The sequence below is a fragment of the Bombus terrestris genome, chromosome 6 (assembly GCF_910591885.1).
Source record: "Bombus terrestris chromosome 6, iyBomTerr1.2, whole genome shotgun sequence".
Lineage (NCBI taxonomy): Eukaryota > Metazoa > Arthropoda > Insecta > Hymenoptera > Apidae > Bombus > Bombus terrestris.
Window position 1 is genome coordinate 594,740 of NC_063274.1, and position 17,806 is coordinate 612,545.

The 17,806-nt window shown below is 44.9% G+C and overlaps 1 protein-coding gene across 11 annotated transcripts in view; it reads left to right on the forward strand.

Moving 5' to 3' along the window:
* LOC100645228 overlaps positions 1-17,806 on the forward strand; it is a 190,581-nt gene that overhangs the window by 56,699 nt on the left and 116,076 nt on the right. For all 11 annotated transcript variants that reach the window (XR_007224263.1, XM_048406407.1, XM_048406414.1 and 8 more), the window contains one exon: positions 2,851-3,036. Coding sequence is in view for 6 of the 11 variants with exons in the window: in XM_048406414.1 (XP_048262371.1) it covers positions 2,851-3,036 (186 nt within the window). In the remaining 5 variants the exon portion in view is untranslated. The remainder of the gene's footprint in view (positions 1-2,850; positions 3,037-17,806) is intronic.

The window sequence follows — 17,806 nt, forward strand, 5'->3', positions numbered from 1 at the left end:
CCTCGGTAAAACGGTTATCGGTAAAATCCGCGGTAGTTAGTTCGACCCGTCATACGTGGAAAATGGCTATTCCCTGAGCTTTATTACTCGGTCAAGCGGTACGCATCCGTCGTCCTTCTTGGTTTTCTCTGTCCTCTTTTTCCCTGTTAAATACGGTCTCGCGGACCATGCCGATATTGCTTGTGTACTCTCTTTCGCGGTTGACTTTGAGAGCGAAAATTGCGATCGAATCGCAGATAAAATAAGATAAAATATACGATAGATAAAGATCTCGTAGGAATTTGAATCGTTTGGATTCGGTTGGTTATGCGCGTCTGTGACGCAACTTTACTCCGCTGATAGTACAGGAGAGGAGCGTTTCGAAGCTTGTGTCAACGAGTAGAGTAGGTTTACTTACAGGGAGCAACGACTTCCAGTTTATCAGTTTCATCGAAATTTCGTTGAAACGTTAACGCTTCGATCGATGGCTCTGTGAAATTGTATTAAAATTATATTCGAAAATTAGCGTCGAAGCTAAGTCGTAGGGAGCGAATGTTTGCTTTCTCCGTGAATCGAATTAAGAAATTCGTCGTCGAGAACACAATGTTGTAACTTAAAATTCTACGTCGTACGTTTCAAATAGGAAGGAATCTCTTAATTACGTTTCCGCAAACGAAAAAATGTGAGAAACGTTAGGTCGCGTAGCGATGTTTCGCTCGGCTAAACTTTATACGTGCATTTTGCCTCTAATTGAAATACAGGCCCTTTGAGCTGCTCCTCCTTCGAGGATCCGCAGGTTAAGCTTGCGTAATTTATTTGCTAGGGATCTAGTTTCTGCGACGTTGCATCCGACATAAGTAGGCGTGCATTCGAGGTCGACTTTAGTAATTGCATCCTTTGGAATATACAGGTTACCGCTTTTCCCATTTTCCTGTTTATGCAAATTACGTCACCGACGTAAAAATCGACTCGAGTAAATTGCCGATCTATTCGGTTGATTTTTCAGTTTTTTTTTAAAAAAGCACGCATAACCGAAGACGCGCTACTATCTGCCGCCACTCAGCGGCCTGAACAGATGCAGCTTCTCTTTAACAGCCCTTCTGTCGGCTTTCTATGTACTTTTTTATCTACCGTCAACGCGATATCGCGTCGTTCGGCGTGTTTGGCGTTTAGATAAGAGCCGAGCCGATGCGAAGGAGGCCTCGCCGAGCCCTTTTCACGTTTCCGTTCTCACACTGTTTTCCACGGAGACGCTAGATAAAATCTTTCGCTCGCTCCGATCGAACCACTACGATCCTCTCCACTACGTACCGCGTCCGATTCCTTCTTTTATCGTAAACGTTTAATCCTATAACTTTAACAACGTTCGAAAACACGAGTAAAAGCGATTCTTTCGAACGGTACGGTTTCTCGACATAGGTTTTTGTTACGACACGAACGTTCTAGCGATACGGTTGTGTTCGCGTTTGTAGCAGGCAGTTTTAATCGCTGCAACCTATCGTAAGCATAATACAGCGATAATCGTGAAATCGAGATCGAGATAATGCGACGTATGCGTTCGAATTTGGTTACGTCACTCTGATCGACATAGCGCAATATCAAATATTACGGGATATGTCTTTTGCCAAAGTTGTTTGACGTTTCGCGACGAAATGTTCGTAACGAAGCCTTGCCGTGGAAGCCTGCTATGCTTTTGTTACAATTTTGCAACTTTATGCAATTTTATGGAATTTTTGTAACATCGACAAGGCGGTAACGCGTTTCTTGTACGAGTATTTTTGTTGTTTCGTGGGAATTAACGCGTGGCCGCGCGTCGCTCGTCGCTCGTCGAGGGGATCGCAGGTGGGGTACTGTGGCGCAACCGGATGTAACCAGACTTTTTTTCTAGGTAACTCTTTACCAGGTGTGAAGTACGATACATTTTTTTAGAAATTGGCAAAGGGATCGATAACGATACATCTATACGCGCAATATATTCGACTTTGAATCTTACACGAGGAAAATACGTAATGTATACTTGTAATGTTTTGAAATTGATCGTTGGAAAGCCACTCGAAGGATCAGGAATACGCGATAGCGTATTTCAAAACGTATCGTCCGAGACAATCGGTGACCGACTAGTCTCCGAAACGGGAAAAGCCGTGTTCGAACACACCGATGATAAATTCGAACTTTCGTTTAATTTAAATAAGAAGCTATCAACCTGCGGATTTCTTAATAGAAGCGTGCGTTATCTTCGATGAGATTGGTAAACCGGGTTTCTCGATAATACGTTCGGATTCGTCGCGGCTGAACGTATCGTAATTGAAATATCTTCGATTAGATTTTATTACTCGGAAAGATTTTACGAATTATTTTCGAAGATACACGCGCAACGCTTTCGATTTCTCCTCGAGTAGTAAATTTGATACTCGGGTAGAAAAATATGTACGTATGCCGCTTTCTCTTTCTATCTTACCAACCTGAACGTGTCCCTCCTTTACAGTCTTCTACCTTACCTGCTGGTGGTCGAACGCGCGATATCTCTGTAAAAAGCGACACTCGCGGTAGTAGGTAAAGTTTCCGCCAACGAACAAGGTAGAACGATCGGTTATCGGTACGATGCGAGGCTGCTCGCGATATACCAGCGATACGACCGAAAACGACAAAACTATTTTAACACGAACGAATCGTATTATCCGACACTGTGTTCGTATCGGCTTGTATAATTATTCGTAAACTCGGCTATATCGCTGTTACGATCATTCCGGCATTATCGTGGTATATTACTGTACGAAACTCTCGTATCTCTGGCGTTAGAACGTCTTTACGATGCTTTGTTTTATCATTTTATGTCATTTAGCAAATCGTGATTGTTTATTTGCGTTTTAGCGATCAGACAACGCCGCATCGCCATCTGCCCGGCACTCTGCGAGGTTCCCTGAGCTACTCTCACAGCCACAGGCATAACCATCTCCACAGACATGATCCACCGTTGCCACCGGCATATTGCACTCCACCTCCGCCGCCCACCTCCAGTTTGCCCACAGTGCAGCGTGGCTGTGCCCTGCATTCGAGGTAAGTCGCCGCAGCCAAGCCATCCTGTACACCGGCCTTAATTGCCATACATATGTACTCGTTGCTCTGGAACGTGTCGTACGACCGTTGCGGTCTGTTTCGATTCTCCGTGACCGGTGCCATCCTTTAAAACGTCACGACCACGCTGCTCTATTAATCCTCTCGGCTCTTCCCTCTTGCTTCTGTTTTTCCCATCGCGCGTACCAAGGCTCTGTACCAAGGTTGTACCAAGGGATGCGAGAGGATTGAATTTCAGGGTGCGACTCGTTTTCGACACCCGATACATGCTATACGTACCGCGGGACGCTCCGGACCCGATCGTCGGGTAATTGTTACGCGAAGGGTGGCGAATGGCTACGACCTATCGAAGCAACGGTGAATCGCGACCGGTTCCAACCGCGTGCGAAACAGGGAAAACACGGACCCTGGTTAAACGAGGATGATCGTCGATGAATTGGCTGTGCGCTCGCGCGTTCTAATTAGAAATTGCTTTCGTACGACGGGGAACTAGAAATAGCAGAGAGAATAGATGCGTTTAGGAGACGAGTTTAAGTATCCCGCGTATCTTTGTAAGGTAATATTTTACATCTCTGTGAAATATTTGTTTCCGTATCGACGAAACGTGGCAGCCTGTTCGTATTACGAACTTTAACCGTATTAATTTGATAAGAAAAGGCGAGCCAAGAGGCGAACGTGCAAAGGTAACGAGTGGCTTTCGATCTCGAGTGGGATAAAAGCAGACTGGCGATCAAAGATCTCGTCGGAGGAAGTCTAGTGGTCGTAAAAGATCGTTTCATCCTGTTTGCTTGGTTAAACGAATACTACCACTTTTATCGTTCCTACCAGAGCAAATTTAGCCGTTCGCTCGATATTAGCCCAGTCCTGCGTAAAGTAGACGATATATTTTCGAAATTCTCGATATTAAATGTGCGAAATGCACAGCGTCGACGTGACGGTCGGCCCTCTTGAAACACGATAGAGTTTCGTATTTTGCGAGAGAAGAGAGGAAAAGGAGAGAATTACGAGACGCGGAATCGTTTCATCGGTCTCGGAAAACGTTTTAATTTGCACGGAGCCGATTCCGATCGCGCGCTCGCACCCGGCTAACCTCGATTCGTCGATGGCGTATTCGAACGAGGCTGAACTCGCGTTTTGCATTCCGCTTTCGATCTGACCGCTGCCATCCCCGACGAGTGTAGCCGTGCGGCGCAAAAATCCGACCCATGGGTCACGTTTCGGCAGGTTCGCGAGGATTACGGAAACGCTGTCCGATACGTGTACAAATTCCAGCTGTGTACGTCGGCTCTACCTCTCGCACTTCCACCACCACCGATCTTGAAAATGAAACGTTTCCCTTTATCGACTGCCGCTCTTTTTCCTTCTTTTCTCGTTCCCATCGGCGCACCGTGCGACTCTTTTTCTTCGCGCCGCTGCAACCCATTTGAATAATCAATCGGCCTTCTTCTATTTATCTTCCTCCTTCCGACTCTCTACTCCTTGTCGCCTCTTTGCTCTTCCCGTCTCGCTTTTATCGCTCTCCTTTTTCCCGTCTCAGCGTCTTTTCCCGCTTTTCCTGCTCGATAACGGGAATTTATGACGAGCTTCCTCTAATTCGTCCGTCGGATTCGTTAACGGTTTTAATCGAAACTGGACCGCGTAATTACGAGCGACGAGGTCGAGCGACTGTCGGGGACGGGCTTCCAGGCAATGTATATATATCCTCGTTTCTTACCTGTCGTTCGATAGCATCGTTACGACTACATCCTCGAAAGCGTTACTCCGTGTTCGAAGAAGTACCAAGCTGTTCCAGGCTTTGATCGATTCCTTCCCACCACAGGCTCTATTATAGGTTCGACGCCGACCCTCTTGCGATAGCCACGTTGCCGTCGAATTTGTCATTCGCGGCAGGATCGATGTCTTTCTAATCGCTCTTCTAGAGCCGACGTTTGAATTTCACTCTGAACGAAGCTGATAGCCCGTGCTTAAACAGGTGCCATCGAAATACGTTCGTTTTATCGATCGACTAATTTTCTATCGATGCTCGAGTCGCGCCACGCGATATGCAGTGCGATGGCAACGTCCTTGCAACGGTTCCGACCTAACCGTATATTATATCACTCAGCGAACACGCTCTACGGTGCGTTGTTCGCCGTATCTCGTGCAACGAAGATCTCGATAGCCAACCCATATGTAGCAATACTTTACATTGAAATGCATAATCGTTACGTAAACTAACCGCTAATCTCGCGTAAAGCAGCGTTCACGGAACGGTGTACGACGTAGACGCGTCTATCGTATAGTCTGCATCGTATTAAGCGACGAATTGAAATCTATGGCAAACCATAGACGCGTTGCGCCGATCGTGAATCGAGCTACCAATTACGTAAGTGGCTATCAAGAATCACTATAGCTTTGGCTACATCTGCCATTACGCCAATCGATTCTCAATCGCCGTTCGCCGCTCTAACGATCCACGGTGTTATCACGGCGATATAGTCGCGTATCGCGTTATGCCTTTGCTCGAGATTCGTTACGAATCTCCATAGATCACGTCGTTGCCATCGAGCGTGAAATAACATATACGCGTCGGTGAAGTGAAATATGTACGTCGAAGTAGAAAGGCAGACGAAAGTTCGATTCGATCAAATTGAATGGCGATCGAATAAAGAGCAACGGTAGTCCGTTACCGTTCTTGAATAAAAACAGAGAGAGAGAGAGAGAGAGAGAGAAAATATAAAAAAGGGAGAGGAAAAAGATCAACGACTAATTCGATCAGCGACGGCGATTAGATTGGTTAGAATCGATTAACGGGGAACGACTCGAAATCAGAAGCGAACATCGACTCGACGAAAGTTTACATTCGACGTATTTCGTTTTCAGCAGCGAATCTGGCTCCAACTATTCTGGTTCGGCGAGTTCCAAGTTTCGCCCGTTCAAAGTCTTGAACGCTTTTCTAATTAATCCGCGGAGCTCGGCGATAAAAACGTTACCGTCTATTAGGAAGTTCGACACGCTGTTTTCCTTTTTTTTTTTTAAATCCCTCTTCGTTTCCCTTTCTTCGGAGATTCAGTTCGGCTCCAGGGTATTTAAATTTTCCTTCGTCGAGCGAAAAGAAACGGACGTGAAAAGTTCGCGAGACGTAATTGGGTTGTTTATAGTTTGCCGTCGCGCGTCCGTTCGTCTTTGTAAATCGAAGGAAATTGAACGCTCCATCTCGATGCGACCATTCTCGTTTGCTCAAAGTGAATCTTCGAGAAAATTCTTCGATGTAGCTTTCGATGCGTTTACGATTTTGCGCTTCGAACAGAACGTCGATAAATTATCCAATTAACGCATCGACCGTTATTTCTGCGTGCATCTATACGCGCGCGGTTTTGAAACGTACGAGATTTCTGCTCGTTACCTCTACTCTACTTGCACCGAGAAACCCGTTACTCCGTTACCTTGCGCAAAGCGAAGAAGGAAAGAAAAGAACAACGCGACCCTTTGCTCGAAAATTGTCAATTTCCGCTCCAGTGGGGCGCGATTCCTCAAACATCCGCGACAAAGCTGCGAACGCCCTCTCGACATTCACCACCCTCCAATCGGTTGTTCGACTTTCCTCTAGCTGAGCGATAACGCGCGATTAACGCCTTCGTTATCCGCCATCGTCCGTTCTTCGACCCTTTCTCGTACACACTGCCGTAAGTAAACCATCGACCCTTCTTTCTTTTGTTCCGTATCGCTTTAAACTCCGCCAATGGATCGATGCAAGACCGCCTTCCAAGCGAGTTTCGTAATTCGAAAACGCGTATTTCTTTAACGACGTACGAACCGCCAAACTGTGGCGCGGATTTCTTCTAGCGCGGTTGGTAAAAATTCGATACGCGAAGAATCAGCGACGAAGGGAGGAAAAAAGCTATAGCGAGAAAAGCGAGAAAGGGCTGAACGCGATCCTCGATGCAGTTGCGCTCGTCGTAAATCTAGATGCCGAAAACAACCGTTAAACAAACGCAACTTTGATCGTAAAAAGTAACGTCCTTCTCCTTGCTGCGAACGCACGCGCAATTATCGGGCGATTACAGGTAGATTCGTAAAAGGAAGCAGGTTTTCGAATTTTCCACGGCCTATTGCCACGAACTGTGCACCACTCACCGTACGCGAGCGTACTACGCTTCCGCGATGAGCGTAGCTTTTTTACGACGGAATAAAGTGGAAGCGGCGTGCACCCGACCGTCGTTTTCAGACGAACACCATAAAGCAGCAAGAATGGAAAAGGGTTGCCTCCGCTGTGGGATCGACAGATTTAGAATCTCGCAACAGGAGCTTATTCCTCTCTCTTGAGCCGACTGTGACTCGCGCGATCGAAAATAATCAGGTAGAAATTCTCCATCGGACGCGACGAGGAAAATCTGCGAAATGCGTTATTTCGACGTAACCTCTCATCGTTCGCGCCAGCGAACCAAGATCGAATGTCTTAAATAGACCGTGCCAGATGCGCTATTTTCTTCTCAGACGGAGTAAATAAAACGTAATTTACGCGCGGGTAAAGACTCGGACTTGTCGCGCGTTTAGCTGAAAGAGGTTCAAGCTTTTTCCCTCAAAGCGCCGATGAAAAAGTCGTGGCTTTAGTTCGTTTAGAGTTGGTTTCGATCGTGGAGCGCGAATCGAGCGCGGACTCCGCTAAAACGGTCGCGTTTGAGGCAACGGGTACGTCTCCGATATCCGATCAGGCGGCAGGAGCCGACGTTAAGGAGTTGCTTTCTTCGTGTAGGATCTAGGGGACATTTATTACGCAGTTTTCTTAAACATCTGTAAACGAAGGAAAGCTGCAAACGCGCAATGACAGTGTCCAACGATCGAGACTTTTGTCCGCTACCGTGTCTCTGAAAGTGGATGTCGCGGATGGAGGAAACGAGGCGAGGTTCGCGCGATCCGAAAAAGTTTTCGCGAATTCTCGAAAGAGAGGAAAATACAAATGTTAAAACGACCGTGAGATGCGATGTCGCAGTAACGGAACGGAGACGAGAATTAAATGCCAGTGGCGTGACGATACACTTATGGCACGTACACGCGAGAATCGCGTTTCAGAGGGTAGGTCAGGATAGCAGTCCGATCGATTTTCAGGAAATTGAAGGATAGTACCTGCAACTGGATTAAGCTTTTAGAAGGCAGAGCCAGTTTCTATTGCATTGCAGCTAGTCGAGCGTTATTTCGTTACCGGTCCAACTAATACCGTTGTGCTAGGCGGACGCTACATTTCCAGCTGCAATCCGTTATTACATTCCGAAAGATTGTTATCCTTGTGTATTCGGATCGATTCGGTTACCTGTGCGGCGTAATTTCTCCTTTGTAATCTGCTTCCTCCTCCAAGGATCGAGGATATCCTTCGTGGGAGGTTGCTCGTATCAATCGCGGAACTTTTTGTAATTCGATTTTTAGTCTAAATCTTGTACGGATGGATAAGTAAATGTTACGGTTTGAGTTTCCGAAATGACCCGTCACGTAATTAAGCAGAACGGGAGTTACGGATGTTTAAACTTTAAAGTCGAAAGGATCGGGTATCTACACCGTCGACGAAGACCTATCCCTTGTTGTTTTGCTTTAATCTCCGCGTTAATCGACTGGAATGGAAGCCAAATAATATCAGCGGGATAAATAACAACACCGTACGCTCCACCGTTTATTATTCGTCGATCTACTCTGAATTACAATGTACTTGCTTTAAACTTTCACGCTATAAAATACCAACGACGTTCTTCGTAAGAAACTTATCGAATAAAGCTGCGATACTTTTGACGGTCGAACGCGGTTATTCAAATTACCATGATTTCAATATTTGCTGTTATTTCTCGAAAAATTGCAAGTCCTCCGATCTTTTTCCCTGAAAATTCGAACGGCGACCGCGCGTAAACGACATTCGATTATCGACTCGGAGCCCAAAGTACGCAGGCGCAGCGACAAAGGTATCGTTTCGCGATTATTCCTTCGAAAATAATCGATCGGCGATTCGTCCGTGCGTAGCGCCGGACAGAAAGGTAAAGGTATCGCGTTGGAAAATTCGACGAGACTTTCCTCCTCGCTTTGTCTCCTTTTTTTCGATCTCAACGAAACGATAGCTCGTGACCGCAATTACCAACATTCTCGGATATTAAATCGGATCCTTAAATTTCATTGCCTTCGTGAATCTGACATTTTTTTCATTTCATGTTTCAAAGTTGAATCGTGCGCTGTTCTTTCGCCGTTAATTGAATTTTATAACCACGGTCGAAATTTTACCCCAATTCGGTCGGTTGTTTTCGAAAGTTGCACGTAATTTGGTCGCGTTTTCGTATTCGCCGTTGATGCACGATTATTCGTGATTTTTTAGTCGACGATCGTAAATACGTACAACGAAGCAGTTGCAGTTAATCCCATAACGGGAAATCGACAAAATCGCTAGACGAGCGAAATCTACGAACAAGTGGTATCGTTGATTTCGAGTCGTTCCGATCGATTTAATTTAGATGGCTAGTCGGAGAGCAACGAGAGGAACAAGTTCCACACATTCTCGTGGCGAGCTTCCCGCGAGACCTCGCCGTGTAATGAAAGTATTTCCGGGAAACAGTTAAGCACCTTAAAACTGCAGCAGAGATAGAAAGGTTGGACGGAGAGAGGATCTAACGCCTTCGACGCGCAATCTACCAGCGACCATCCGTTATTTACACAACGGGGACAACGGTACTTTTTCGAAAACGAAAATTTATCCGTCCCCTTCCTCTACCACGGAACTATTTTCTCCGGGAGAATTCTAATTTCGATTTCACCCGTTTCTCCTCGTTTATTTTCTCAAGGTTCCTACGCGTAGAGTTTATGTCAACGAAAAGAATTCGAAGACGAAGAAAACGCAACGAAACGCAAAGTCGATGGTGCATCGGTCGAGATGTCTTCGATCAGGGAAGATTAGTCCATTTCTTATCTAATCACCTAAATCGTTGTATCACTTTTCTTCAAATTGTTGATTTTTATGGACGGGGAGGGGGGGGGGGGATATCGTTCCACGGAAGGAATACTAGGAGCGCTCGAACGATTGACAAATTCCACGGAGAAAGCTGCGCATTAAGATGGAACCGGCGAAGGGAACGCTCGAGTCCCGACGAGTATTTGCTTTCGCGGCTGATTCAGCCTCCGAGTATAGAAGCCAATTGCACAGCGAGATTTCCGAACGTACGAACGATAATTGCAGGATGAATCGGCCGTCGGAGTTGCCGCAAGTTCGTTGGCCTGCGGTCGATGAAAGTAAACTTCCGATGAACAGCCATGGGAGAGCTTCGATCCGAACTCGTAATTGTTAACACGCTACCGCGAAGATCAACCAGTTACGTAATGGCAAAGTACACCATCGTTTATCCAAATAGTTAGGGGATTTCTTACGATTGTCTTCATTTTCCAGATATACGCGTAATTCTTCGATAAAAAAGGCGATCATTTAAGAAGACGGATGGACGTAACGCAAACGAATTCGACCAATCATCTTGTTGGAGTGTTATAAACTTTGACCGTTATCGATCACCGTGACAACCACGAAGATCCTTCGCTATCCTCGAGTGGTTTCGTTGATTATGCCATCATCTCGAATATCTTTCCTCTTTCAAACTCAAAGTCCCGTCGTGCGAGGCGGTGGAGGGCGGTGCGACGACTTCCATATCGCTTCGGCTGAAAAATTTAGATCGGTCGTTCTCTGTTTAACGATTCCATCTTCGACGATGGATCGATTCGCTTATTCGTAAGCAGTCGGCTCTCCGGTAATTTCTGGCCGAAGCAAGCTCGCGTGCGAGCGAACACGTACCCCGTAGCGTGCCCAACTTTTGCATAATGTAGCCGTGTCACGTGCAGGGGCACGTGCGCATCAACGTATCCATAGCCGGTGCGCGAATTCCCTTCTTCCGTCGCGTTTCCTCGTTCGTTCGTTGCTTTTCTCGGTGTGTCATCGCCGCAGCAGCGCACCGAACCGAACCCAAGAAACTTGTCACCCCTCGAGGATCTTCTTCTACCTCCCCTGGCCCGATATTTTCCCGGAAGCTGCTCCACGTTCCCGAGGTTATCGCCGCTGTCGTGAAAAAATTCACCGCAGCCTCTTGCGAATTCGTTCTACTTTCCCTTCTTGCCGTATCCGGTTCGCCGTTATTCAGGCTAGAATTCTAGCCAACAGAGCGATCGGGATACCGTACCATATTTTTTACTCTTTACTTTACGAGTGTAACCGCGTGTTTTCGTATTTTAGGTGTATCCGGTAGGAACGGTGGATTTTTAGGGATACCAAGGATATACGGATATTTATTTCGAGATTCGATATACAGAAAAATATTTCCTGAAAACAACGAACGATATTTCGATTCTAAGTCTCTGTTCTACCTTCGTTCCGCCTCTATTTTATCTTCTAAATTCTAAGTATATACACTTACATATATCCTTTGCAACGTTCTATTTTCGTTCGACGCTTACACAGCGTGTTTCTCGATTATTCGGCTTGAAAAACCTTTGTTAATGACGATTATGATAAACTTTGTTTCTTTTTTCGCTTTACACCCCATCTTCTCGTCTCGCGTTTTCCTTCTCCCATTTGCTATCTGTCCTTTCGTACAATGTCTGTTAACGCGTACTTTTTTCGATTCACGTTCGTTCGCCCTTTTCTCTTTTCTTTTCCCCTATTTCCGCTTTTATCTATGCCCCACCACCCTTCTTGTATACGCGATCTCCTTCGACGCATTCGTTATTCTACCGCGCCCTTCTTCCTTTCCTTTTGTTCCTCTCTTTATTGGTACGAAAGAGTACGCCTGTCCCTCGCTTTACGTTTACCAGGCTTTTCGTTCGATCCTGGCGAGGAAAGCAACGGTTCGACCAGCGAAAGAGACTTAAATCCTTAAGAAACGTAAATCCCGTGACAGGCTCGTTCAGGAGACGCACGATGGGCACGTGGGAAATCACGTGCATCCAACGGTGGATCGTAGATCTTCCTAACGAGTCGTCGCGACGTTTAAAAGTATCAACGATTAAGATCTAATCGACGTAATCGAAAGAATAAATGTTCGAAGAAACGTCTATGGCAGAAAATTTATTTCAATCTTTAAAATCGTTTCAGAGATAGATACTACGTTAGTCGGATTAGATCAGCTGAAAACATTTTTGCAACGCTAGACTCAGACCTCGTAAAGAGTAATTCCCATCGGCCGATCGGTGTCATTCTTTCTTCGTGGAATGATTTCTGTGCCTCGACTCGCACGCGAAGACGAACGAACGTTGAAACGGCACTCGCGTAGCGTTCCCCTGACATTTACCTTAATGTCCGTTTTCCAGTTTCTATTTTCTTAATTTCCCTTTAGCGTTCTGTTTCTAGTTTTCCTCGGTAATGCAACGGAATCGCGACAGTGTGCGAATACACGGTGTAGCGGGACAATGGCATCCCGTTGACGATGCTGCAACGAAGCGGCACGTTGCGACGGCGGATCGATGTCGACGGTTCACCAGGGAATTGCCGCCGATGTCGCGCACCGGATCCCTGGAATCGGATATTAATCAGCGACAAACGATTCGATTAATCCGTGCGTCTGCGAAGGAGGTTCCCAAGGCGATGTGGTTTCGCTCTGGTTTCGCTCTCGTTTCGACAATCGCTCGAATTATCATGGCTGCCAAGGGTTCGCGTGTCCCAGGGCGTGTAACGTTGTGCGGTGTTTAACAGCGAGGTGATTTCCACGTAGAATCTTTGCAACGTTCTTCGTCAACGCGAGATAATATCGTTATAAAAGAATTATTTAGAAAATTCCCCGTAGATACGACTTCTCTCGGGAATAAAAGTAATCGCGCGTTACGAGCGGCTACAAGCAGAAATTTTGTCTAGGATATACTTACCTACGCCATATTTCAAACTGTTTCTAAACTTTTCGGAGAAAAATTTCGAGACGATTTATCTTCAGTTTCTCGTTTCAGTCGAGATCGAAAAGAAATCGCAGGGTTCCTAAACTATTTCTCAAACAACAACAAGCAGAAATACCTACGCGATAGGGCATGCCGGATTTTCGTAGTATTAAATACGCACGTGATACTTAAGCGGTCAACTTCGAAACAACAGGAAAGCACTGTCACGTTAATCTAGATAGTTTTCTATCCCGAAAGGTTTATTTAGTACAAGCAGACGTCCCATCGGCGCACGTTACTCGTTACGACCCGCCTTACAAGTCGAGTTCTATTTTTTGACGGACAACGCTGATACACGCTAGGACTAGAACGCGCAGTGCGAACTTTATTATTAACTGGTAACTAAACGAGTCGAGATATCGGATATAAAAAGAATTGACGCGTCACAGCGCGTAACCGTGGTAACAGGCCTGACTACTGGCACTTATAGTCGAACGCTAGTCGTTTGTTTGTATCAGGAACGAATATGTCAGTTCCGAAAATGCGTAGTCAGTTCGCGCGGAAAGCGCCAAGTACCATATATCTAACAAGTACGACTACGCCTCTGTCTCGTTTAAATACCACCACCTGCATATCTTTATAGCCGGTATCTCGACCAGTTGAACGAACCGTAGTATAGCGACTATTTTGTCATGTACACGGTATGTTTACAAGCACAACAGCATTATCGAACGATTCGTAGGTTTAACGTCCGCCTTTTTGTCTTCTTATTTTTTCTTTTTCTTTATATCGTCTGAATCATCGTTCCCACTGCATAAACATTCGACATTTTGACGCAGTTGGAGAAAGTCAATCAAAGTCTAGCGTTTGCGTCAACGGCTTTGAAAATTTAACAATTTTATCTCGGTATACACAAAGTATCGAATTAAACTTCGTTTCAGCGTGTTTCGTTCTTTCTTTCCTAACACCGACTGGTTATAACTACTCCTGAAAAACGTACTTAGTTTTCTTCTCAACCTAGCCCATCCTCTCTGTATCTCTGATAATTACAGATTTCAGATTAAATGTCAAATATTCGATACTCAACCTTTTCATCGTGCTATTAAATTTTCTGTCAAGGGACCTTAAAGTCGTGCGAGATTCTGTTTATCATATTCTTTAAAATATCGCGTAACCAACTCGATTCTGGCTGCTTCTTGCAACTGTAATTCTTAAGAGCAAAAAGCAATCTATTCGAGGGTCGATGAAAGTGGAAAAAGCCACGAAAGCAGTTGAGAATCTTTCGTACGCTTTATTTCGCGCGTTCGCGATTCGAAACTGTTGGAAGCTATCTACCGATCGAATCGCTTTATGTTCGACGTCGTCGTTCCTGGCGAGACAATGGCTCGAGCGAAGATAACGATCCGGCGGAACCGTTTCCCGCGTCGCAATTCGGATTGAATCGATCTCGTTAGCTAACCGGTGGACGGCTCTCGATCAATGGATGCTAGGAATTCGTCGAAAGAACGTCCGTGAACCTTGTAAACGGTAACGCGATTTTCTTTTATGCCGAAATTATGCGTTTTGACTCGAGGCATTGATCGATCAAGTAGAGATCTTAAATTACGATGTTCGAACAAATAAAATTCATATCCTAATTTCTGTGCTGTCGCATTGATTCAGCGGATACGATACTTCAACGAACGAAAATAATAATTTAAATCGTTCGAACTGACGCTCATAATAGGACGCTCGTAACATAATGTAGGTTATAAAGCAATCTCGTCTCTGATGCCTTTCTCGCTCGTTCGACGTCTCGTTTTCCCTTTTTTTTCCATCTATTTTCTTAAATATTTGTCGATGCTTACTCTGTCACGACCGTGTTTCCGTTTAGACTGTACGCCGCAAGATCCTCAATACGGAGACCGTAAGCCAGGAAAAAATTACCATCTCGCGTGATACCGTCCAGAAATTTATCAATCAGTCGATTCGTAAATTGGTAGTCTCTGGTTGATCGAGTTTGACTTTTTAACGCAATCGCTTGGTTGAGCGTAATGTGAAAATCGTTGTGCGACCAAACGCCGTTGTTTAGATCTACGTTGGGTTCTTTGAAATGTTCTGTGCTTACAACGCGTAAGTATAAAATTTTCTATTTGCAACTAGGGAGAATAATATACTCGGAGGTTTTCATAGTTGCGTTTTATTATTATTTATTATTGGAGATGTTTTCTTATTCTCCCATCTAGTTCAGCGCGCAAAAATATTCTACGATAATAAGACGATAAGTACAATTTTTCCAATACGTCCTCTCTTTATAAATTTCTCTGTTCGCTACATCGTAGTTTATTATTTTAACCGCGTACCATACGATACAGCATAGGAGATTCATAGATTTGATCGCGTTACAAACTGACCATCTTCGACTAGCTGATAAAACGTTCGTTCGCGACAACCATCGAAGAGCGAAAAAGCCCCGTTTCCTTCGAACTTATCTATCTTTTTCGTTACGCTGTTCCCGAGAAAATCGAGACGCTGCGCCGGTATCGAGGTCGCCCGAACGATAACGACGAGATTCCAAGGAGAGAAACAAGAAAAGTTCGCGCGAACGATCGATCAAGACGCGCGATTATAAATTGCCGGTTGTTTAGTAGGCCATTGTAATCCGTCCGCGAGCGGATGATCGCAGTTGGAAGCTGACCAAATGTAAAAGCTTCTTATATTTTACTCTGACTCGAACGAGCCTCTTCCGGGACATTGACGAACGTCGTCTTTTTCCTCGTTTTTTTGAAGCGTCGCTGACGGGTATGATTTTCGTAAAATGCCAGAATCTTTCAAGATTCTAATTAAAGCGCTCCTTTCGTACATCTTGCAATTTTATCGCGCAAATCTCGCCTTATGAAAATAGAACGAAATGAAAATAATTCGATCGATTCAGAAGCTACGTTTAAAAACCTTTTTTCTCCGTTTTCAAGCTTTCCGTCGAACGTGAATATTCCGTGGAACATATTTTTCATCGAAATGCACTCGGTAGGCAAAGGACGTATATCACCGAAAAGGAAGTTTCTGGTTTATCTTAGAAGGAGGACACGCAAACCTTAGTAGGTTAATGCGCGAGGATCCAAGGACCATCCTACCGACCGACTTTTCATTCTATCCATTACGCCTGTTTACCCAGATTCCCGTTAAGAATGTCGACCCCACTGTCTCGAAACAAAAATCAAGCTTCGTTCGCGTATTTTACAAGATAATAACGGCCGTGTAAGAACCAGAGCTAGACAACTGGGCGGAGTGCGAGAAAAAAGGATCCTACGGTTAATCGAAATCGTAAGCTCGCAATGTGTAAAAAAAATGGCAGAGAATGAACGCACATACCTTTTGTCCGATTTATTTTAAATACGTTCTACTTATTACAGAACGTACAATAATTTTTCCAAGGATAATATAATTTTATATAGGATGTACTAAATACAGTGGAATTGAATGAGCGATGCGTTCGCGTGCGTACGCCCAGCGTGAAACCTGTCGTCAGCTGTTCATTCATGGCTGCCGGTTCATGCCCGACGAGCGAGATCGATCGAACGACCTAGGTTCGGGGATGCGATAGCGCGCCGAGGGGAAGAAAGTCGTTCCCTCGGTAGATCTTCTTTAATGTCCACCGATGTGGACTTCTCTCGGACGCACGTCGAGGTAACGATAATAAAACGGATGTGAGGCAGCGCGGCGTTGGCATTCGTTCAACGGGGACGATCGCGAATCTCGCGATTAGACGAATTACCAACGAGCCGTGGAACGTCGAAGCGAAGGTCGTGCTCCTTATTTCAACGACCATGATTAACCCGTTGCTTTTGCGTCGCTCGACCTTCTTTTCATTTGGCATGGATATTATCGTAGAGAAAGCGAATCTTGCATTCACAAATGAATAAACAAAGATATACGTAGATTTCTATATTTCTTTATAACGCAATAATTTTGCACTCAACGAATCGACCGATGCTAGAAAAACTCTCTTTCTTGTTCACGGCACTCTGTCAACCGGCGGTAACTCTTTCCGTTCGTATCACGCCATTAAAGATTTCACACGTTCGCGCTACTCGCAACTGTTTTACCCTGCCATAAATGTATTTGCTTGGTCCTCGATGATTCGTCGTGTACGATGCACGTCGCACCCGGCCATTCGTACGGCCATTCGCACAATGACAAATAACAAACAAAGATTTAATTTTCTACTTAATCGTATCTTCGGTTTAACTTTGTCGAATTCGTAACGATGGAACTCATTCGAAACGACGCATTTAAGAAAATAGTACACACACGCGCGCGGTATGGACTTAATGGTCAGCGATATGTGCTCTAAATTTTTAAAAACGTTAAAAAGAGAAATGGATCCATCAACGTTTCTTCTTTACACCGCTATGACACGCAGGAAATACGCAATTGACGCGCAACGTGTGGCGGTAATAAAAATAGTCTTTCGATTAGATAGTACAAGTTGTCGGAAATTTTCATCCCGAAGCGGGAAAGGCTTTGCTGTTTTTACGTTTAATTTTTAAGTCGGCGCTGCGAGACCGACGGCCCCGAACGCGACGTTCAAACTTTCAATTGGTTTACGTTGTTACAGTCTTATGCTTTTATACAGGAAACAGAATTTGTCTTGCGTAATCCGTGTCCTTTTCTAAACTTTGAGAAAATTTAAAGCGTTATACGTATCGAGACTCTCGGTCTGAAAAACGTCGAGTTTCGTTTCTGGAAGTACTGATTAAAGATTCCTAAACTAAAACTTAATCTACGCCATAAAATCGAAAGATCGATAGATTTTGGCCGGAAAAGCAGGAGAACTCGTTTTACAAAATCGTCTTAGAACGTCGTTTGAATTTGTAAAATTTAAAAGAAAAAGGGCAACTTTAGTTTGCCAATCTGT